Genomic DNA, 19,690 nt, shown 5'->3' with positions numbered 1-19,690 from the left:
TGAAGTTTATGGGAGGGAACCATTCCACTTAGAGACAAGTATCTCTGTTTTCTCTCTGAAAAGAGGCGGCCATGTAATTGTGTGGCTTGTGTTTGTGGGAAGGAATGACTAAGAGACATTCTTCCATCCCATCTTTTACCCCTCGGTAGATGTCCATTTCAGGTGACTCCATTGCCAAGCATATACAAGGACAACATAGGCTGCGATGCATAAGCAGCATCATGCAGGGCGTAGTCCATGATCTCAGGCGGCACTAAGCATGGCTGCAAATTTGTCATTGGAGCCCGATATGTTTGTCCCTCGCCCCCCAAGGGGACTTGTGACTGGAGCAGGGAATGTCCTGCTCAGAAGATGCAGAGCCCCAGCAGAACAGTGGAGTTACAGAGCCCACGCTGGTGTTGTTCTCAAAACAAAGCTATGTTTTTTCACCTGTTACACATAAAATATAAATTAGGCATTTCAATGCTTATATCATGCAAATGTGCCTCATTCAAAGGTGGACTGACTTCAGGAGATTTATTGACAGGATAGTCCCTCAGAAGGATGATGGCCCTGTAAGTCACGTGAGATCTCCTTTTTGAATAATTTGGAGTAGTACTCTAGTCTTCAGGCAGTTTTGTTTCACTACCATATGTAACTTATTTATAGTTCGTCAGACAGGATACTGACAGGATACTCTATCACAAATGTGGCACATGTCCCTTACAAGTGCATTATAGTTCACAGTACTCCAAATATGACCAACAGCATATCTATCTCAATTTGAAAGAGGAGTCTGTCCACCAAACGCTTAATAATGAGGCCTTTAGTGCTTTGCTCTTGTCTTGATGCACCTGTTTCTCGTGTGTTCTCATTAAATGAGGAATTTGTCAGGGGTTCCATTTATTAAATCACTGCTTGGCAAAGATTTTGTTGTACTCTTCCATATGATGTATTATTGTAAATGTATTTGCAATTGTATATGCTGCTTTGAAGCTCGCAGTGAAAGATATTTAGCTAATGCAGTATTTAAAAACGTCAGCATTCAAAGTGTTGCTCGTGGATTAATGCATTTCATTTGGAGTACTCTCTATTTAAAATGGGATATCCATCCCAGAGCTAATTTTACTAATTTGCATAATTTATGCATCCCTTCTAAGCTTGCTAGCAGTTTGAGCAACCTATTCAATAATTATTAAGTCTTTCCAGAAGCACAGCTTTGCTATGTTACTGACTGCTAACATCCGGAAAACAAATACTTTACTTTCTAATATGTCTAGCGTTACTTACCTTTGTAGACCATGCACGCCTCAATGATGTCCAGAGTTGAATCGATATCTTTGGCTGAGGGAATCCGCCAGTGTCTGTTCCTTGTTTATAGTAATGGTTTAGATGCATATCTACAGCAAAAGAAATTGGACTACCCGAAGATTGGTAAAAGCTTTGGCCCTTAGTTATACTTTTTTAGCGCCACATTTGCATCATTTTTTGACATAAAAACGACACAAACTTACAAAATACAATTGTATTTTTGTAAGTTTGCGCCGCTTTTGCATCAAAAAGCGGCGCTAAAAAAGTATAAATATGAGCCTTTGTTCCAACACTCCTTTATGTTAACGACGCTGTCCTTGTATTAAGGACATCTATGAGTCTGCAGAAAACCCTTGATACTTTTGTAGATTTTATGGTAACTCTTGATTTAAAAGTGAATCATAAAAAAATCATGTTATGGTGTGCGGCCCCAAGTTAACAAAGTCAAAATCATTTGTTGTGCAGGGTAACGTGATTGCCAAAGTTTAAAATTGTTCCTTTCTCGGGATCCTTTTTAATCCACAGTTATCGTGGGACCCCTTACTGACTTTGAGATCCCAGAAGAAGATTAGAGCTGTGGAGGCACTTTTCTGTTGTGCAGCCAAATTGGGTCAGAAGCCTGTAAGGAGATGTTAACACTTTATGAAGCAAAATGTCTCTTAATTGCTACATATGGGGCTGGAGTGTGTAGCCCTGGTAATTGTACTAAGCTTCAAATTGTAGAGCACAACTTCAGAACAACTTAAGTAGAATGCTCCTGGCGGTCCCTAAGACTACATCTGCTCCATTCTGTCACTTTGAATTGGGCTTGGAGTATATTGAGGACCGCATTGGCTCCCTTGTTACTGTGGGCTAAGATCTGGCTCTCACCGGAAGTAGACTTTTCAAGAACCATCATCACAGACTTACTATGTCTAATGTTGAGAAGATCCCTTGGTTCTGTTACCTGAAATGTGTCTTTGGTGAAATGGATCTAATTGATTTTTTGATAACCCTCTAAAACTGCCCTACCAAACACAACTCATAACTAGGTCTGCACATTTATCAAGGGCAAGCCTACACCACCAGCAGGTAGCGAGCGAGCAGAGATCTCTGAGGTCTGGTAACGTTAGTTCTGTTACTAATCAGTTGCAATTTTATTTATCCTTTTTCTTGAATCCGCAATATAGATTTTACTTGACCAGGTTTTGTTTGGGTACCGTGCCTTTCTTGGTAGCCTTTCCAAACCAGGGGTTGGTCTGATAATCTTGTGCCTTGCCCTTGCAGCAATGTGGCTTAACAATCTACTTTGCACTTTGTTCTGTTTTGTGCACTTTACAAAACCCTGAGATACAAGTTTCTGCTCCCAGTTTTGAGGGCTCACAATCCCTGTTCCTATAGAGAAGGCTTTAGCTACTTCTATTCGCTTGATTCCATTGAAATTTGTTTTGCTGCTTAAAATGTTTTCATACAAAAGCAGTATGGATAAATTAGTATAGTAAACTGCAGCACATGTAGCTATTATTCTTTGTTTTTAATTAATTTAAATGTGTATATGCACTTTACTTATCTTTTAGGAAGGTAATTGATATACCTGCATGTTACTTATCTCTTAGGGTGATAATTGAGACATCTAAACTTACGAGAGTAATGATATGAAATGTACGCTGGAACAGGCTTAATCTGGGTTGTCACTCTTGCAGCTATTTATATGTTCATGTTCTTTTTTTACTGTACTGGCTGATGCATTGATATTTTCATTAAATTATTTATTTTAGTGTGTTTCATAGTTTTATACAATGATAAATTGTAAACTTTGTTCTCTTATGGTTTGCTTGCTGAATCAAATAATTTTGTCTAAGATTAAGACTCCTAATATCCAGAAAACAAATACTTTACTTTCTAATATGTCTAGCGTTACTTACCTTTGTAGGCCATGCATGTCTCAATGATGTCCAGAGTTGACTCATCTTCACACAAGTCATAGGGCATGTTACCGTCAGCATTCACAGCCAGCAGGTCTGCTCCGCTGCAAAGAGTGTGAGAAACAAAAGACCTGAGGAAGAGCTCTTAAGAAGGGTTCTGCATTCAAAGAACAAAATTCACGATTCAACAAGACTCAAAGTGTTACAGGCACTTTTGATACAAAGATTTCAGAACTCCTCTCACTTTGCAAAAGAAGAGCTTTTTATGCCATTTTTTTAATGACTGTGCTCTCTTGTGGCTTATGTGATGATGTCATAGGGCAGGCGCCGGCTCTCGCCTTAACATAGTGCCATCCTTGCTCAATGGGAGTAAACATGAAACAAGAGGCAATGACAATATTTAGGAGCCCAGATTTGTGTAGGCCAAACAAGTACACTGCACTATCCTTTTATCCGCCATAGAGACTACTTGAGCATTTTAACAGTCACTCAGCTAGGATGGCAATGTAGCACCAAGTGTTTTTAGTGTGCCCTGTTGAAAGTCTCATTCATTGTTCTTTGGTTTTCAATATTTTTTTGTGATGCTATATGTTGCCTTTTAAAGCTACCTCTAATATTAAGCTGTATGCATGCGCCATAAATAATAGATTAAACCACCACTACACTGGCTTTATATCTGAAATGAGGATAACCAGCAATTGTAATTTGTCTCAGGTCAGATCTAACCCAGTCTGCCTGAGGTTTTTTCTCTCTTCAAAGCTTTTCTATCATTTTTCCATGTGGTGAGCAAATTTATCTGACAAATATGATTCTACGGTGAGTAGCTGTGTGCTGATTATCAGCAATACTGTGTATAGTTAAGTATGTGTGCTGATTTTGCTGGCAAGCCAGGGTGTGTGTGCTTCTGTTATTGAATCTGACAGTACACAGACAGGTTTGTTGTAGTTTTATACAGCTCAAGCTCGACCTGAAGGTATTGGAGTGCTTTACTTGAGCATCAGTTACATTACACAAGGACACATTCATTTTTGTGTTTTTTAAGCATGGGAAGATTAAGTGATTTGCGCAGAATCACAGGATGTTGAGCTGAGGCCAAGACTTCAACCTGGTTCTGCAGTTCCAAAGTCGGCAGCTCTAGCCATTGCATCATTTCCCACCCAAAGATGTTTTTGTTACACAAAGCCAACCCGTAGTTTGCGTTTTAGGTAGTTGTGAGGTGCTGAGGTAACTTTCATAGGTTTCTTTGTATGTATATGGAAGAAGACCCTATCTGTGTCATAAAATAAAATGCAGTCAGACATTAAAAGTGCACTGCTCGTTGTATGTAACTGTGATTTTAGATTTATATTGTGCAAAAAAATACATGTACCACGAACAGAGATTTTGTTTGTGGACTTCTAAAAAGAAAGAAATAGGGGAAGACAAGCCACAGTAAACACTGGGCATGTCTATGGGCACTGAGATCTGCATATTGTGGGTGCGGGCATTGGGTATGACCTCAGACCATGCCCTCCACCTATCCCCCACATGTTATACCTTTAGGCCAGTGGAGAAGAGTTTATGACCACACATGTTTCACAGGATGCCCAAATGGAGACAGAGCATGGTTTCTAAGCCCATTGGGTATACCCACATGCTCACTTACCGGGTGAGTTGGACAGTGGATAAATTAGGTCTTGTCTGAGTCAAGCAAGAAAGGCAAGAGGTGATTACTGGTTCCGCCATTCACCTCCTTGCTTAGTTTCAGTGCGCCACTAATAGGGAGCTCTTTGAAAGAATGAAGTCTACTAGACATGCCCAGCAGTATCTCTTTGTAGACCATTTACCCTCACAATCGGTCATTCTTCAATTTAATAGCAGTGGGAGTTTTTTTTACCTATAGAGGTAACTGGACAAGCTGTTCATCTGAACTATAAAATTGCTCATTGACTCTCTTCTTCACTGATACATCAGATGAATGTATTTAAAATCCCTGTTAGAATGTATTCATCTGCAAGATTACTAAATGCACGTATTGACGATATGGCATTTATCTGCAATAGAATCTCCCACATTCAGAAGGACCAAATGGAATCTGCTGCGTGGCGTTCTATAAGGAAATGCCATGTCAACACTTATTAGGTGACTTTAACTTGTGTTAATGTACCTCTCTTTGAGTAAGGATAACTCTGAAAGGATCGTATAATTCAAGCCTGAGTATAATTAGCAAATCCAAAGATTCTAAGGAAAAATTCCAGTGATATCTCAGTTCACTGAAGGGTGTCCAACAATAGTATAAATATGGGCCCAAATCTATCAAGCCCTGTAGCATTCGCGCAGATATACACTGAATCCATCAAATAATGCATTGGAACACACTGAATTTATCATGCACAATCGTGCTTCCTCAGGAACAGAGTGAATGTATCAAGCAATGTAACACTCATTTGAGCACACTGAATGTATAAATCGCCACATCACTACCACAGGTAGACACTGAGTTGCAGATGTACAAAATTGTCATGGAGTGCAGCAGCAAAAAATAGTGCACTGCGTGACAGTCAGGGAGTAGAACCGCGCCATATCTACATAGAAATGCACTCTCCTCCCCTCTCTCTAGCATCGGCGCAGATTTTAGCTGCCATGCGCCACACACACACCTTTGCGTCATAGCGCAAGTGTATGTGCGAGAGAGTCTACCATAGGTTTTGTACTGGAAAGGTACCATTCCAGTTTAAAATACTACGCTTGGATACACTTCAAAACATTTCCCACATTGTATGTGTGCTGCACGGTGCAGCATGCATGCAAAGTCAGAAAAGAAAGGAGAAATTAAAACTTTCTCCTTTTAATGCCTGCTTTGAAAAGGCATTGACTTTGGGCGCAAAACCCTGTATACTATTGTTGTAGATAGGGTCTTGCGTCAAAAGGCACAGGCGGACATGTACCACCCATTTAAATCCCCATAGGCGCTAAGTAACCCAAAGTAGTAATATGTTGTGCATTGCATTACTTTTAGGGTATTTTCCTGCGCAAAACTAGTTTTGCACTGGAAAGTAAATCAGGAAAAAGTTACGCTAACCCAGCGCAAATTGTTTGTAAATCTCCCCCTGGATCTGCAAGGTGCTGTAGTGCTGTCGTAATACACACTGAATCTATCAAGCAATGTATCTCTTTCACTGGTACACAGTGAATCTATCAAGCAATGTATCTCTTTCACTGGTACACACTGAATCTATCACGCAATGTATCTCTTTCACTGGTACATAGTGAATCTATCAAGCAATGTATCTCTTTCACTGGTACATAGTGAATCTATCAAGCAATGTAGTGCTCTCATTGGTACACAGTAACTTTATCAAATTTATCAAATGAGGTAGCAATCTCATTGGTACACAATGAATTATAAAATCGCATTGGCATGACTAAGGGTACATACTGAATCTATCACGTTATGTGGTCCTCCCACTGGTACACTGTATTTATCAACCACTGTAGAGTTCTCATTGGTACACAATCGAAGAAATCATGTATTGGGTACAATCACGGCACATCCCGTACTCAGGCACTCAGTACAAGATGTGGTGGACGCACGGCACGCCCTGCTAAAGACATGAGAGCTCTTTGTCACTTTTTTTTATGATAATACAAACCCTACATTGGGGTCACGAATAGTGTTAGTGGGTAAGTAATGCTCTAGACACTGAAGTATACTATGACCATTACGAAATCCTATAATCTCCCCTGTGACCTTCTTTGGGTAGATTAAAGGCTTCAGTGACCTTGGAGAATAGTGATCTCCCTTGTATCAGTTTCACATATGTAACATCTGTGCCCAGGGTTGGTAATCACATTCACTGCTGCTTGCAGTCTTCCCACAGAGCAGCATTCAAAGAAAGAATATGTGCGTGTTTGTGTCTGTGCGTGATAAGTATTTATTTTTGGTATTTTTTATATATTTTTATAGCACCTTGGAGAACTATAAAGGCAAACGCAAACAACAGATATAACACAAAGAATAGCAGAACAGAAATACTATAGGGAAGATGAATGGCTCCCAGAACAGTTTTGAAAAGTGGGTATGCTGACTAGTGACCTCCACTCACCTAAGATAGATGGTTGTGAAAAAGTCAAATGCTCCTTAAAGATAAAGGGGCTGATTCACAAAAGTAAATGTACACGTGAGTAAATCTACTCTTGTTCATTTACGCTTACAACCTGTAGTAAATGTAGTACTTTGGCGAGTTACCATTCTTAATTGTAAATTAAACACAAAGTGTAGACTTACATGTGTCCATCCCCTGAAACGGGGTAAAGCTAAATTTACAATTTTAAAGTTACTGCAGTCAAAAGGATCCAAAACAGTCACAGACATTGAGTAACTCCATAACCATACATGGCGAAACGGTGGTACCGCAATATGCTCCCATAGAAAATAATGGAGGAAGAGACCTCATAGAACCCATAAGAAATAACATTAAGAAAACATTCCCTTCAGCTTTTTAAAAAAAATCTATATACATTTATTTCATGTTGAAATTATATATAAATACAAAACTAAATATTTATGATAACATATTTTAGTAAACATTTTAAATGAAAAATAAATGGAATTTTATTTTTAATAAATTAATATAATTTGCTTTCTATGCATAATATTTGGTAATGTTAAATAACTAATAAGTAAATATAAACATTTTACTGAAAGGGGGATTTTTAACAAATCTTTAAAAAATAATTTATCTTCATATTATTAAGTTATTTAAATATTTAGTTCAAAATTAATTTAACAGTGTAAAGTAGTACTGGTAACTGTTCGCAGTTAGGCACTGCTCTCCACTACCGGAGCAGAGGTCTGTCTAAGGTAAAGGATATGGGAAATAAAAAAATATTTATTAAAATTTAAAAACATGAGTAGAAATGTTTTTATGGTAAATATTAATGTAAATGAATGGAATATATGTATTTTAAATATATACCAAAATAAATCATGCTTCAGCACTAGTGACTTCATTTTGAATTAAATACTTTATGCCATCTGACACTTGATGGTCTGTCTTTGAAAAAAACATTACATGTTGCAAGACAGATATTCAAAAGCCTCTTTATTGCTATTTTTGAAATTGAGCTCCTTCAATATGGCTATGAGCATCACCTCCCACACCTTTAATTCCATCCACACGAAAAGAGCAGGAGCTTGTTTGGCAGATGTAGTCTGGAAAAGAAAGATGTCAAGCTTTTTTTAAAGGTAAAAGACTGGATCAGATTCTGATATTTTCTGGGATACTAGAAAACCTGGTTTTGAGTCTTGCTTTTTTGTTGGATTTTCCTCATGGTTCTTTCACCTCATTTGGTGTGCAGTTTGTCATTGTGGTTCATCAGTAACCCGGAGTGCATGATCCTGTGAGCGAGTAGTGAATTGTCTCCGTCGAGATATGTGACCATTTAAGCTTGTACTGATGTCCAGAATTTTAAGGGTAGGATGGATGGTTTAGTTTTCCTCAGCGAGTGAAGTTGGAAAATGCATTTTTGTAACTTCAGCGATGTTCTGTCATTTTAAGGTTTTGGCTAATGATAAACCCTAGAAATCTGCAATGAGTAGCGACGGAGAGATGCCTGCCAGATTAGAATGTCCAGGCATTGTTGAACCTACCAGGAGAGTCATTAGGTTACAGTAGTACAAGTTATCCTCACCAAATATCCTCACTGGACTTTTTTGGTCAGGACTCAGATGTCATCAAGAGGCAAAAGGGCTCATTAAGAGATAGGCAGAGTACCTGTCCAGCAAACCTATGTTACTCTAGCCCTATCTGGAGTAGAGTCGGACAACAGGTTCCATTCGGAGGTGCCCCCATTGATTGTTCCGGCAGAAACCTTACAAAAATGGCTTGATGGACTTAAGGCCAATGGTGTAAGTGCCTCAAGCAGTCTGACCCATTTAGAGTAGACAGTCTGATGTACCTTTTTCACTGTTATAGACTGTCAAATAAAGCCTCACGGTCACAGACAGAAATAATAAAATAAGATCCCATACTCAAACTCCCATGGCATCAGGGTCATTAGTGATTTTGGATTTTGGTTTGTAAAACACAAAAAGTCTGCTGAGCGAAACTTGGTAGCTCCTCACTGAACTTTTAGTGCCTTCAGAGCTCTGCCAGGCAGATGTAGAACTCTAAATATGGCAACGCTGCATGTCTGCCAGGCAAGCGGAGTGCATTTCTCCTCTCAGATGTGCTCAGATATGATTTAGCTCTCTTTATTTTGATCACCCCTGTATTTGTTTTAAAACACGAATGACGTTCTTTGGCTAGTATTGTAAGATGTATTTTAAGTATGGTACAGAAACCCTTCCATTTCAAATCATTGGGTATTGAGTATTCCATTTTTAGATCTTGCCTACCAACAGGGAAAGCTGTCTGGTTGCAAAAGACCGATTGCTTACAGTGGGCTTACAGCCCCTCCATTGCTTAACACTAGCTGGCTTTTTTTCGCTCTCATTTGCTTGATTCTTATTCAATGGCTAGCATTTCTTTTCCCGTGGTTGCCCCGCCCATGGACCATAGTCTATTTATGATCCTTTTGATTGCCTAACTTGTATCTTTCACTGCTCACATTTACAAATTAAGGGAACACTTTTTTCTTTTTTCATTCAGCATTCTTTTAGAGTGCATGCTATTTCTAGCTCTCTGCCTCATGTGCGGCTTCACCCCTTCAAATATTCACTTCCATTTGCTCTTTAGTGCTCGGCTCGCCACTCCTTCCAGCAGCCCGTAAAATCACAGCAACAGGAATATTTGTGCATGGGTATTGCTGCAGAACAAAATGTAAGCTTATTTTTGTTTGATATTCTGCATTCCACATATTGCATGAAAGTACAAGCCTTTTACACAAAGACTGCTGCAGTCACAGGGCTGTTGTCTGTTGTAAAGTTGTACTTAGCATGACACTTCTCCTGGAGGCCCATATATCTGCTCCCTAGGCTACTGCAGAGGCCAAATGGCTGAATTCTGTGAAAAGTAAATTAGGCCATGGCAAGCATTCCCTTTATATTCTGATCTTTATTCTTTTTAAATTCTGATCGGAGTTTCTGAGGGAAATGTTTATGTAGAATAAACCATGTAACTTATAAAGAAGATTAAAAACCTTAAATTCATTGTATAGGTCTGTGATATAATAAGATATGTATTTGCTTGTCTTTACTTTTAAAATAATACTTTACAGGCAAACATTGGCAAAGCCAACAGCTTGGTACTCACATGATGAATATGTGACCCATTAGCTTCACCAGTGCTTGTTAACAAACTTAGCGTCATACATAAGTCTTGTTCTAAACTCCATTCTCTAATGAAAAGGGCTAAATATTGGGAGCTTTATTTCCGAGCTGTGCAGGGCATTGTTGAGTCAGTATTTTTGATCTAATGCATACTTGATATCTTTGAGCAGTATTCTAGTGCCATATCTATTCCTAATATTTTTTAGACATCATTCAAGTTTCAAGGCTGTGTATGGAATCATATGGGAAGCATTCATATTTTAGAGTTATGATTATTGTCACTCATATATGTGCACGATTCAGAGGCCTGCTTGGTGTGGTAGGAGAGTATGCTTTTATTGATCTTGAGTCTTACTTGGCTCATTGGGCTGTAACCCTGGGTCAGAGTTTCATATAGGTTCAGTGAGGCAGCACTATATTTAAAGACTTGGTTGGTGTTGTTGGTTAAGTAGTGGTTTTAGAACCATCACTACCCCAGTTGTCTGTGGTCAGAGCTTCTGGTAGCTGGACAGATGACTAGTTTCAGGTACATCTTTGGTCCTATTTGTGCAGCGGCTGAAATGGTGGAAGTACTCAAGATTAGGAATCTTCCTTAATATTTGTAAAGGTAGAATTGTTAGCTTTAATAGTCATACTCAGTGGCATGGGCAGTATTCTGGTCTTGACCCATAAATGTTGTCACTATCAGTGGGTAACAAACGTCCCCACAGCCCCTGCGGTGCGGAGGTGGGCAAACTTCAGGGGGCCCCCTCAGCACATTACCCTGGCCTGAGCGCTCCTGAGTGAGTTTGGAGGTGGACTCTCCTTGCACTTTGTACGAGGCCCCTCAAGTTGTGTTACGCCACTGGTCACTATGTCAATAACCATATTTAAAAGCAAAGCTATGTTTCATTGTCGCAGTATTCTGATTCCAAAGCTGTGCGTACTGTCACTTGAGCAGTTTTCTGATTTAGGGTGTGCTTTGACATTGCTGAGGAGCCGAAGGAGCGGATGGAGCGGCGTGTGGCAGAGGAGGTAAGTGTTTTTTTTAAATTATTTTATAATTTTTTATGTAATCCACCCCCTTCCCCCTTACCCCCTCGAGCACCGCCCCACCCCTTCTGTGTCGTGCAAGCCGCGACTGGTCCATGGGCCCTTGAAAGGTGAAGTTGGCAGACAAGAGTGAAAATCCATGCACAGAACACCGTGCGGGGAACTTTTCGATGCACCATCTGCAATGCGGCTGATAAACAATGCGCTACAGGCTTTGCGTCTTAAATCGATGCTCCACCTACATCCCAGCTGCGAGATTGAGGCATCATGGCTGGAGAAACGATGCGCAAGAGCCACTTGTGGCTGCTGATAAGGACGCAACTCCACACGGCGTGATTTGCTAACATCGTGCAACAGGATTTTCCATGTATCGTTCCTAGGCGTCAAAGAGAACCCTACTCTGCACGGATCCGAGGTGCCCCGTCCGGAAATCGATCCATCACTCTCTTGCGAGAGAGAAAAATTACGCATTGCCGACCAGAGAAGAAACAACACATGACCTCCCCTGCGAGGAAGGAATTGACGCATCACTGCCTTTTCCAATGCACGCTCACCCGTGCGGCTTTATTTTCTACTCTAACCAGGTACTTTGTGCAAAATTATCATTTCCATTGTTTTCTATAGAGTAAGACTCTTATTCTTTTGAAAATTATACCTTCACTTGTGTATGGTGGATTTTTTTTTGTTTCGGCCTTGTTTGATTTAAATAAATGGTACCCATTTTTCTAAACTGATGTGGTGTCCATTTTGTAATGTTTTCACTGTATTACTGTGTGTGTGTTGGTACAAATACTTTACACATTGCTTCTTAGTTAAGCCTGCCTGCTCGTGCCAAGCTACCAAAGGGGTGAGTTGGGGTTAACCAGGTGTGTTTCTCCTTTGCCCTGACTAGAGTGAGGGTCCTTGCTTAGACAGGGGATAACCTGACTGCCAACCAAAGACCCCATTTCTAATAACCACTGCTGAACTCGGGAAGTCTACCATTTAACATGGTTTATCTGGTATTGAATCACAAACCAAATACACCAGTGTGAGCTGTCATTTACAAATAGCCCAGCTGCCAGATGCTATGAGTCAAAATATCAGAAAAGAAGTTCATTTGGATAAAGCATCCTTGATATGCGTGGCTGCAGGAGGGTGAGGTACTTCCACCCAGGGAGAGGCTAAGGTCACTGAGTAAGAAGACACTTTTGGTCTTCCTCACAGGAGATCCACGTCCCTTGATATGTAACTTGTATTATAGAAGAGGTCTGGTGGTTGGCATCTCAACTCGAGAGTCGACAGGGGCTAACAAATCCTTCCACATGGCTGTGCAGGAATTTGGATGTGGGAATCACTAAGTAATGGAAACTGTGCAGCATCTGCTTTGAAGACAGAAAGCACCTCTCCTTGCTGAAACTGCTTGTATTGGAGTTGGGTCATCCCACATTAGGACAGGTAAGCTAGAATCCTGCCAACATGGAGCCATTTGGCTTCCTTCGATCTCTGACCTAGGGGAAAAAGAGCTTGTTTCTGTTCCTCAAGAAACAAACAGATTTGTTTCTGACAAGATAATAGCAGAAGGAGACGCCTTTGGAGAACTTCATTACCAGCCTACACAGCTTAGGGCAGCACAGCACAGCACCCATGCAGAAGGTTCACTGAGTCCAATCCAACCTCCATGGTATTAAGAAGAAGATCTATACTCCTAAGCTAAAGTGTTCTTCCCAAATTCAACCCTCAATCGCTGGGTAACGAGATGCATAGTCACAGCTACAGAAAGACAGGGAAGAGAAACTGGCCAAAAGGCAAAACGGGTGAGCAGAGAGGCCATCAATTTTGAGGATTCGTAGAGTGTGAGAAAAAGAGATGGGAGAATATAAGAGAAAATTGATAGTTGAGGGAGAGAAAAAGGAGACTCCTGAGAAGTGAAAGAAACCAAAAAGTTAGAGGAAAATATGAGCAAAATAATCAGGCCGTTCTTGTGTTTTCAAAAGTCTGTATGTGACACGCTACATGTGCAGATGTTTGTGTCAGCTTTGAAACATTTCACATTGTTTTAACGTTTGAGGAAGGGAAGTCTGAGTTTGTGATTTTGAGAGAAAAACCTGCCCCCATCCATTAGAGCTATGTGCAAATACTGAGTGTGATGTTACTTTAGCCAACAGCGTAAAATGATTGGTAGAGGGGGTGGAGAGGAGGTTGAGAGGAGAGCGATAGAAGAAATGATAAAGCGGGAAAGAAAAAGCAAGGAGGAGGAAGCGAGCAAAGAAGTGAAAGAGACAGTAGAGAGAGATCACATTGGTACAAGTCAGTGTAAAAGAGGGTTTAATACATGAGGGAAACGAGTGAAGATGAGTAAAACCAGAGAGGCAGAGCGGGGCATGAATAAAGCCTTTAAAACATTTGAGAATGATACAAAGGAAGGGGCGGAAGTGGAAATGTAAAACACATTCAAAAGGACAAAGAATTCTACCGAATACAAGAAAACCATCAATAACCCAATGAATGGGATGACGGAAAGAGAGAAAGCAGCTGCAGCGTGTTCGTCTCTGTTCATCACTGTCTGTGGCAGCCTCAATTGAAAGCTGCCTGAAAATCATCCTGTGTGCTGCATACAGACAACTGACAAACGATAGCAAGCAAGACCAGGAACTCAGAACTCTGCTCCAGCACCAACAAGCGTGGCTGTGAACGGAGAGTACGGCTCTGTCACCTCCACCAGAGCTCTGAAACCCGACACTGCCCAAAGGACCCAAAGAAGGGCCCGACACTGCTTAAAGGACCCAAAGAAGGGCCCTGACCACAGAATGCTGCATCAAAGATGCCCAACATGACTGGGAACTTGTGCTAAATTTGAGGGTTTAGTTGCATGTGTTTAGGCACTTATTTTTTATCATCGGTCATTGACCCTGAAAAGATAAGAAAAAGACAGAAAAGGATGAAAGAAGAAGGCAGAGAAAGACATAAAAACTGCCAAGGGGAGAAAACAGGGATGAAACAAGCATTTGCAATGCAATGGGTCTCGCATTTGCTCGAGTTAGAGCTATTAGCGTTGTAAACTCCTAACCAGACTTTTCTTGCCACATAAATTGAAAATGAAAAGTAAAACAGTTTCACATAAGCGAGCTTATTCAAAGCGCCACCGCATCAGCGTGAAGGAGCACACGAATGGAAAAAGAAGTTCACTTGCAGTCAAACGTATCGGCAAAAGTGCAATTGGCCATGTAACAGGGGTGATGTCTAAGGAGGTAACTAAACTGCCCCAAGGAGGGACAAACATAAAGCATTTACCAACAAAAATAAAGGATTTTTGAAGCACAAGCCCATGAACGAGTAATAGTGATGGGCGGGCGGTGGGTGTGGTTAAAAGCCCAGATACATACCAACACGTCGGAAAAGCAGCACTTGCACGCTGCTAAGCTTGACCTAAAAATGCTGCAAGAGTGAGATAAAGGGGCAGGAAGAGTAGTAAAGTGGAGGAAACAAGCATAAGATGGAATCAAAAATAAGAAGCCTTGGTATTCGGCAACCCCAACATTCATCAGAGCTGGTGACAAGCTTCTGACAGAAACCCTGGGCACCAGTACTTCTTCTTTGGCAAATTAGCACTACTCTGAAAGTAGAATGTTGCTACAAGTAACCTTCTGAAACAATGATACTAACCCATTAACACCAAATATTAAAGGGTTTGTGAAACTCAGTAATTTCAATGAAATCTCATTGAAATCTCATTAAATTATGCTTTTAGTGAGAAACTGAGTTTGCAGAATCTCGCTGATTTTAATGCTATGACATACTTCAAACAGAAAATGTCTCTATGTGAGAGTTTTTCTATGGGTACCAGTGACCCAGAAGTAAAATTAGGCAAAATTGCATATTGTGAAATTTCTAGACATTTAGAAAATTTTGCGCAACACGAATATCAAGAATTTTGTGAATTGTACTGGCATAATTTACATTTTGCCCAGGCCTGCAAATATTGCCAGTAATTAATAACACTACGCAAGGCTAAGTAACCATAATACTGACGCATTGACACAAGTATTCCATTGAAGCTAGAAGACTGCTCAGAGCAGCATCAGGATTGGATGGAAGCACCCAGCTAGTGCGCTTCCAGGCAGACTGGGAGCCTGTGCAGGCTCTCCAGCTCAGCAACTGTGTTGCTGGGCTGGAGAGAGATCTTCGTGCATGTGTGTTTGGACTGCCCGAGACAGCCGGCCAAAAACACATGTGCTCTGAGGGTGAGTGCTGAGCACTCCCCCTCATTGCTCATGACCCCGTGGTCCCTCCCCTTTTTCCTATAAACAATAATAAACAAAGTTTATTATCGTTTTGGGGGAAAAGGTTTGCAGCTACGGCTGCTGGTGGAGGGGCGACGCTCCTCTGCCCTTATGAAGGAGCTGCCCCTGCCAGGGACTGGATAGGACACCACTTGGCAGGGCAGGAGTCTCAGCAGAGAGTCCAGATGTTAGCAGAGGAAGTCTTTGATGATCCTGAGACTTCAAAACAGGAGGCAAGTTCAGTTCAAGCCCTTGGAGATTCTTCACAATCAGGAATATACCACAAAGTCCAGTCTTTGCCCCCTTTCACAGGCAGAAGCAGCAACTGCAGGATAGCCCAACAAAGCACAGTCACAGGCAGGAGCAGCACTTCTCCTCAGCTCTTCAGTTCTTCCCCTTAGCAGAGGTTCACCTTGAATCCAGAAGTTATCTTGAAGAAATCTAAAGTCTGGGGTTTTGGGTCCACTACTTTTACCCTTTTCTGCCTCTGAAGTAGGCAAACTTCAAAGTAAAGTCTCTGTGATTCATAAGATCCTGCCTTGCCCAGGCCTAGCCACAGACACACACCAGGGGGTTGGAGAATGCATTGTGTGAGGGCAGCCACAGCCCAGGCAGGTGTAAGTGACCACTCTTCCCTCCACTCTAGTTCAGATGGCCCATCAGGATATGCAGGCTACACCATAGCTCCCTTTGTCTCACTGTCTAGAAGGGATTCACAAACAGCCCAACTGTCAGTCTGACACAGACAGGGAGTCCACAAACAGGCAGAGTCACAGAATGGGTTAAGTAAGAAAATGCCTACCTGCTAAAACTAGTATTTTCAAACTAACAATCTAAAAACTAACTTCACTACAAGATGTATTTTTAAATTGTGAGCTTGGAGACCCCAAACTCCAAGTTTCTAACTGCTCTCAAAGGGAATCTGCACTTTAAAGTTATTTAAAGGCAGGCCTCCATGTTAACCTATGAGAGAGATAGGCCTTGCAACAGCGAAGACTGAATTTAGCAGTATTTCACTGTTAGGGCATGCAACACACATTAGTACATGTCCCACCTTTAACATACACTGCACCCTGCCAACGGGGCTATCTAGGGCCTATCTTAGGGGTGCCTTACACGTATGAAAAGGGAAGGTTTAGGCCTGTCAAGTGGGTAAACTTGCCAAGTCGAATTGGCAGTGCAAGACTGCACTAACAGACACTGCAATGCCAGGTCTAAGACATGTTTGCAGAGCTACTCATGTGGGTGGCACAACTAGTGCTGCAGGCCCACTAGTAGCATTTGATTTACAGGCCCAGGGCTCCTCTAGTGCACTTTACTAGGGACTTACTAGTAAATCAAATATGCCAGTCATGGATAAACCAATCGACAATAATACAATTTACAGAGAGAGCATATGCACTTTAGCACTGGTTAGTGCCCAGAGTCCTAAAGCCAACAAAAACTGGTCAGAAAAAAATAGGAGGAAGGAGGCAAAAAGTTTGGGGATGACCCTGCAAAAAGGGCCATTTCCACCAGTGGTACTTTGCCCTTTGCCCTTTGCCTCCTGAAGGCCTTCTGTTCCCGATGAGAACCGATGGTGGATGATAGATGGCAGAGAAAAAGCAACGTTTGTGGAGCCCCCTTTGTTTAGTTTCAATCATTTCCTCTCTTCTCTTTCAAATTTCCTTTAAATATCACACTCCTGCGCGTTCACTCTCTTTATTCCTCCCCGTCTCCTGGTTTATTGGTGTCTCCCTCTTGTTCTTGTTGAGGTGCTGGCAGTGACTCAGGAAAATAAGGGAGGAATCCAGAAGGCGATGCTCCTGGGCTTCCAGCAACTGATTTCAGTGTCTGTGAACCTGGAATTGTTTTACTCTTTTATCCGATAGCCAACTCACCTTGCACACTTCTTCTGCAACAAATGACACTAATTCATCTCAGAATCCATGCATGAGCAAAGTAGAATAAGCTACAGAGATCTGTGTCCCAGCGGTGCTGAGGTGCTACTGCATGCATGTATCCTCGCGCAGAAGGCTGCACTCTAAGCCTCTAGACATGGTCAAGCAGGGTAATGATTGCTGTGACAGCATTTGCTGATCCACAGATCTTGACCTATACAGTACCTACTATTAAATGGAGCTGTTAGTAACACCCACCGTTATTACATCATGACTACAGCGGTCTCCCAGGTTGTGCACCCACTGGTCTAAGATGTTGTTAAAGATTATATTCATCGCTCATCCATGTCCATGCACCGGTTACTGTTGAGTTTGTTTGGGTTGCATTGATTCTGGTGGATTCTGGTGTAGCCACTTAGTGGACTGAAGCTGCTTCCTTGTTTCCATCCTTACATTTTCTGTGGCTTCCTTGCACCCCTTGCCGTCTCCCTTTTCTGTTTCTATTCTATCTTTAATGAGGTGCCTTATTAACACAGTTTATTTCTGCACATTACTCTACAACTAGTTAATGGTGATAAGAAGTAGCTTAGCATGTGTGGAGTTTTCTGAGATAAAAGTGTGTATGTGTGAGAGTTGTGCATCTGTGTGCTTGTGTGTGCTTGTGTTCGGGAGAGAGAAACATAGAGGTCTGTCAGAGCCTGGTTATGTCCTCCAAGCCTGCTTTATCTTTTCATGTGCTGAGATCTCTGCCCTGACTGCAAAGTATCTGCAGTCCTAAACATCAATAAAATGAAATGTTATGAATACTGAAAAGGCTTAAACTTGCACAAATGTGTAACTTTACCTTTGTGTATCAAGCCCTGTCTCTGATATGCAGGGAATTTACTCCATGTGCATCAGGAACACTGTGCATTTTGCCTGAGACTCCCAATCCTCCTTTATTGAGCTGACACAAGGTTTGATGCTCCTGCTTTGCCAAGTGGTTCTCTGTAAACAAATTCCCAAAGCAGAAATTTGTTTTCAGAAAAGCAATGGTCCCGATGCGGTGTGGAGTTTCGCTTCTGTACATGGGGCCCATTGTGCATTTCCCTACAGTTTACTGTCATGCAAGGGTGGGGAAAACGAGCGGTGGTTGCCCTGCCCTAATTTGGGCATGGCGAGTGCTGCTGTGACTTGGTTGGCTGATGTGGATGGAGGTGGGCCACCAAGGGAAGGCTTTATGCCTGCGGTGCCAGCAGAGGTTATGCCAGTGTAACCCCCTCCACTTCCCCCACACTAAGTACAGTGTGGAAACTGAGTTCAGCAGGGGGGTACAGAGTGGTCTCCTGGCTCCGGCCACCTCTAAATAACCCGCAGAGAGGTAGAGACCTTTTCAGTTCCCATAGTGATGGAATGTCTGACTCGGCCACACATATTCCTTGTGGAGACAGGTGCTCCAGAAGGACATGTCTGCATTATACCTTAGTTTATACAAAGGGTGTGTTTTTCAGGTTTTTTTTGTTTGTTTTTTTGCAGAATTATGTACTTTGGTTCTCTGTAAAGCATAAAGGGCAATTTAAGTGGGCCTGGAGGGCCCGGTTTACTTAAAGCCCTTGTTTCACAAATTCATAGATTTCAAGCAAACAAAAAATGAAATTCACAAAGAATCAAAGGCACACTGCGATTCGTAAATTATTTTTTGGAGTGACAGTTTAGATTTTGGAACCCTTTACAAATAGATAAAGGCACAGAACGCGTTATGTGAAACGAACGTCCTCCCACCTAACGGGTGCAATGTAATGTAACAGGTACATTTTGCACTGCAGCACATGAGTCAGCCGCAGACTCCTGCCTCTTCTTTCAGAGTGTAGCTCCAGTCACAGAAGACGCTGTAGAGAGAAAGATAAAAAAAGGAACTGAAATAATAGTGTCAGACGTCTGCAACTAGGAATCTTTTGTGTGACTGGTGAGATAACGATAGACTTCGCAGCACTTGTTCAGTCCATCAAGGATCCTGCCTGTGGTCAGTATCGAAGGACTCGTTCTTACGGATGATCTAATTGTCTGATCTCTACAGAAAATAAAAGGGCT

At 41.6% G+C, this 19,690-nt stretch overlaps 1 protein-coding gene across 2 annotated transcripts in view; it reads right to left on the bottom strand.

The window, feature by feature from the left end:
* PPP1R16B (protein phosphatase 1 regulatory subunit 16B) overlaps positions 1–19,690 on the bottom strand; it is a 232,557-nt gene that overhangs the window by 36,593 nt on the left and 176,274 nt on the right. For both annotated transcript variants that reach the window (XM_069243781.1, XM_069243780.1), the window contains exon 5: positions 3,195–3,298. In XM_069243781.1, the coding sequence (XP_069099882.1) occupies positions 3,195–3,298 (104 nt within the window). The remainder of the gene's footprint in view (positions 1–3,194; positions 3,299–19,690) is intronic.

The sequence above is a fragment of the Pleurodeles waltl genome, chromosome 7 (genome assembly GCF_031143425.1).
Source record: "Pleurodeles waltl isolate 20211129_DDA chromosome 7, aPleWal1.hap1.20221129, whole genome shotgun sequence".
NCBI lineage: Eukaryota > Metazoa > Chordata > Amphibia > Caudata > Salamandridae > Pleurodeles > Pleurodeles waltl.
The sequence above is the reverse complement of the archived record's forward strand: the minus strand, read 5'-3'. Positions and strand labels throughout refer to the sequence as shown.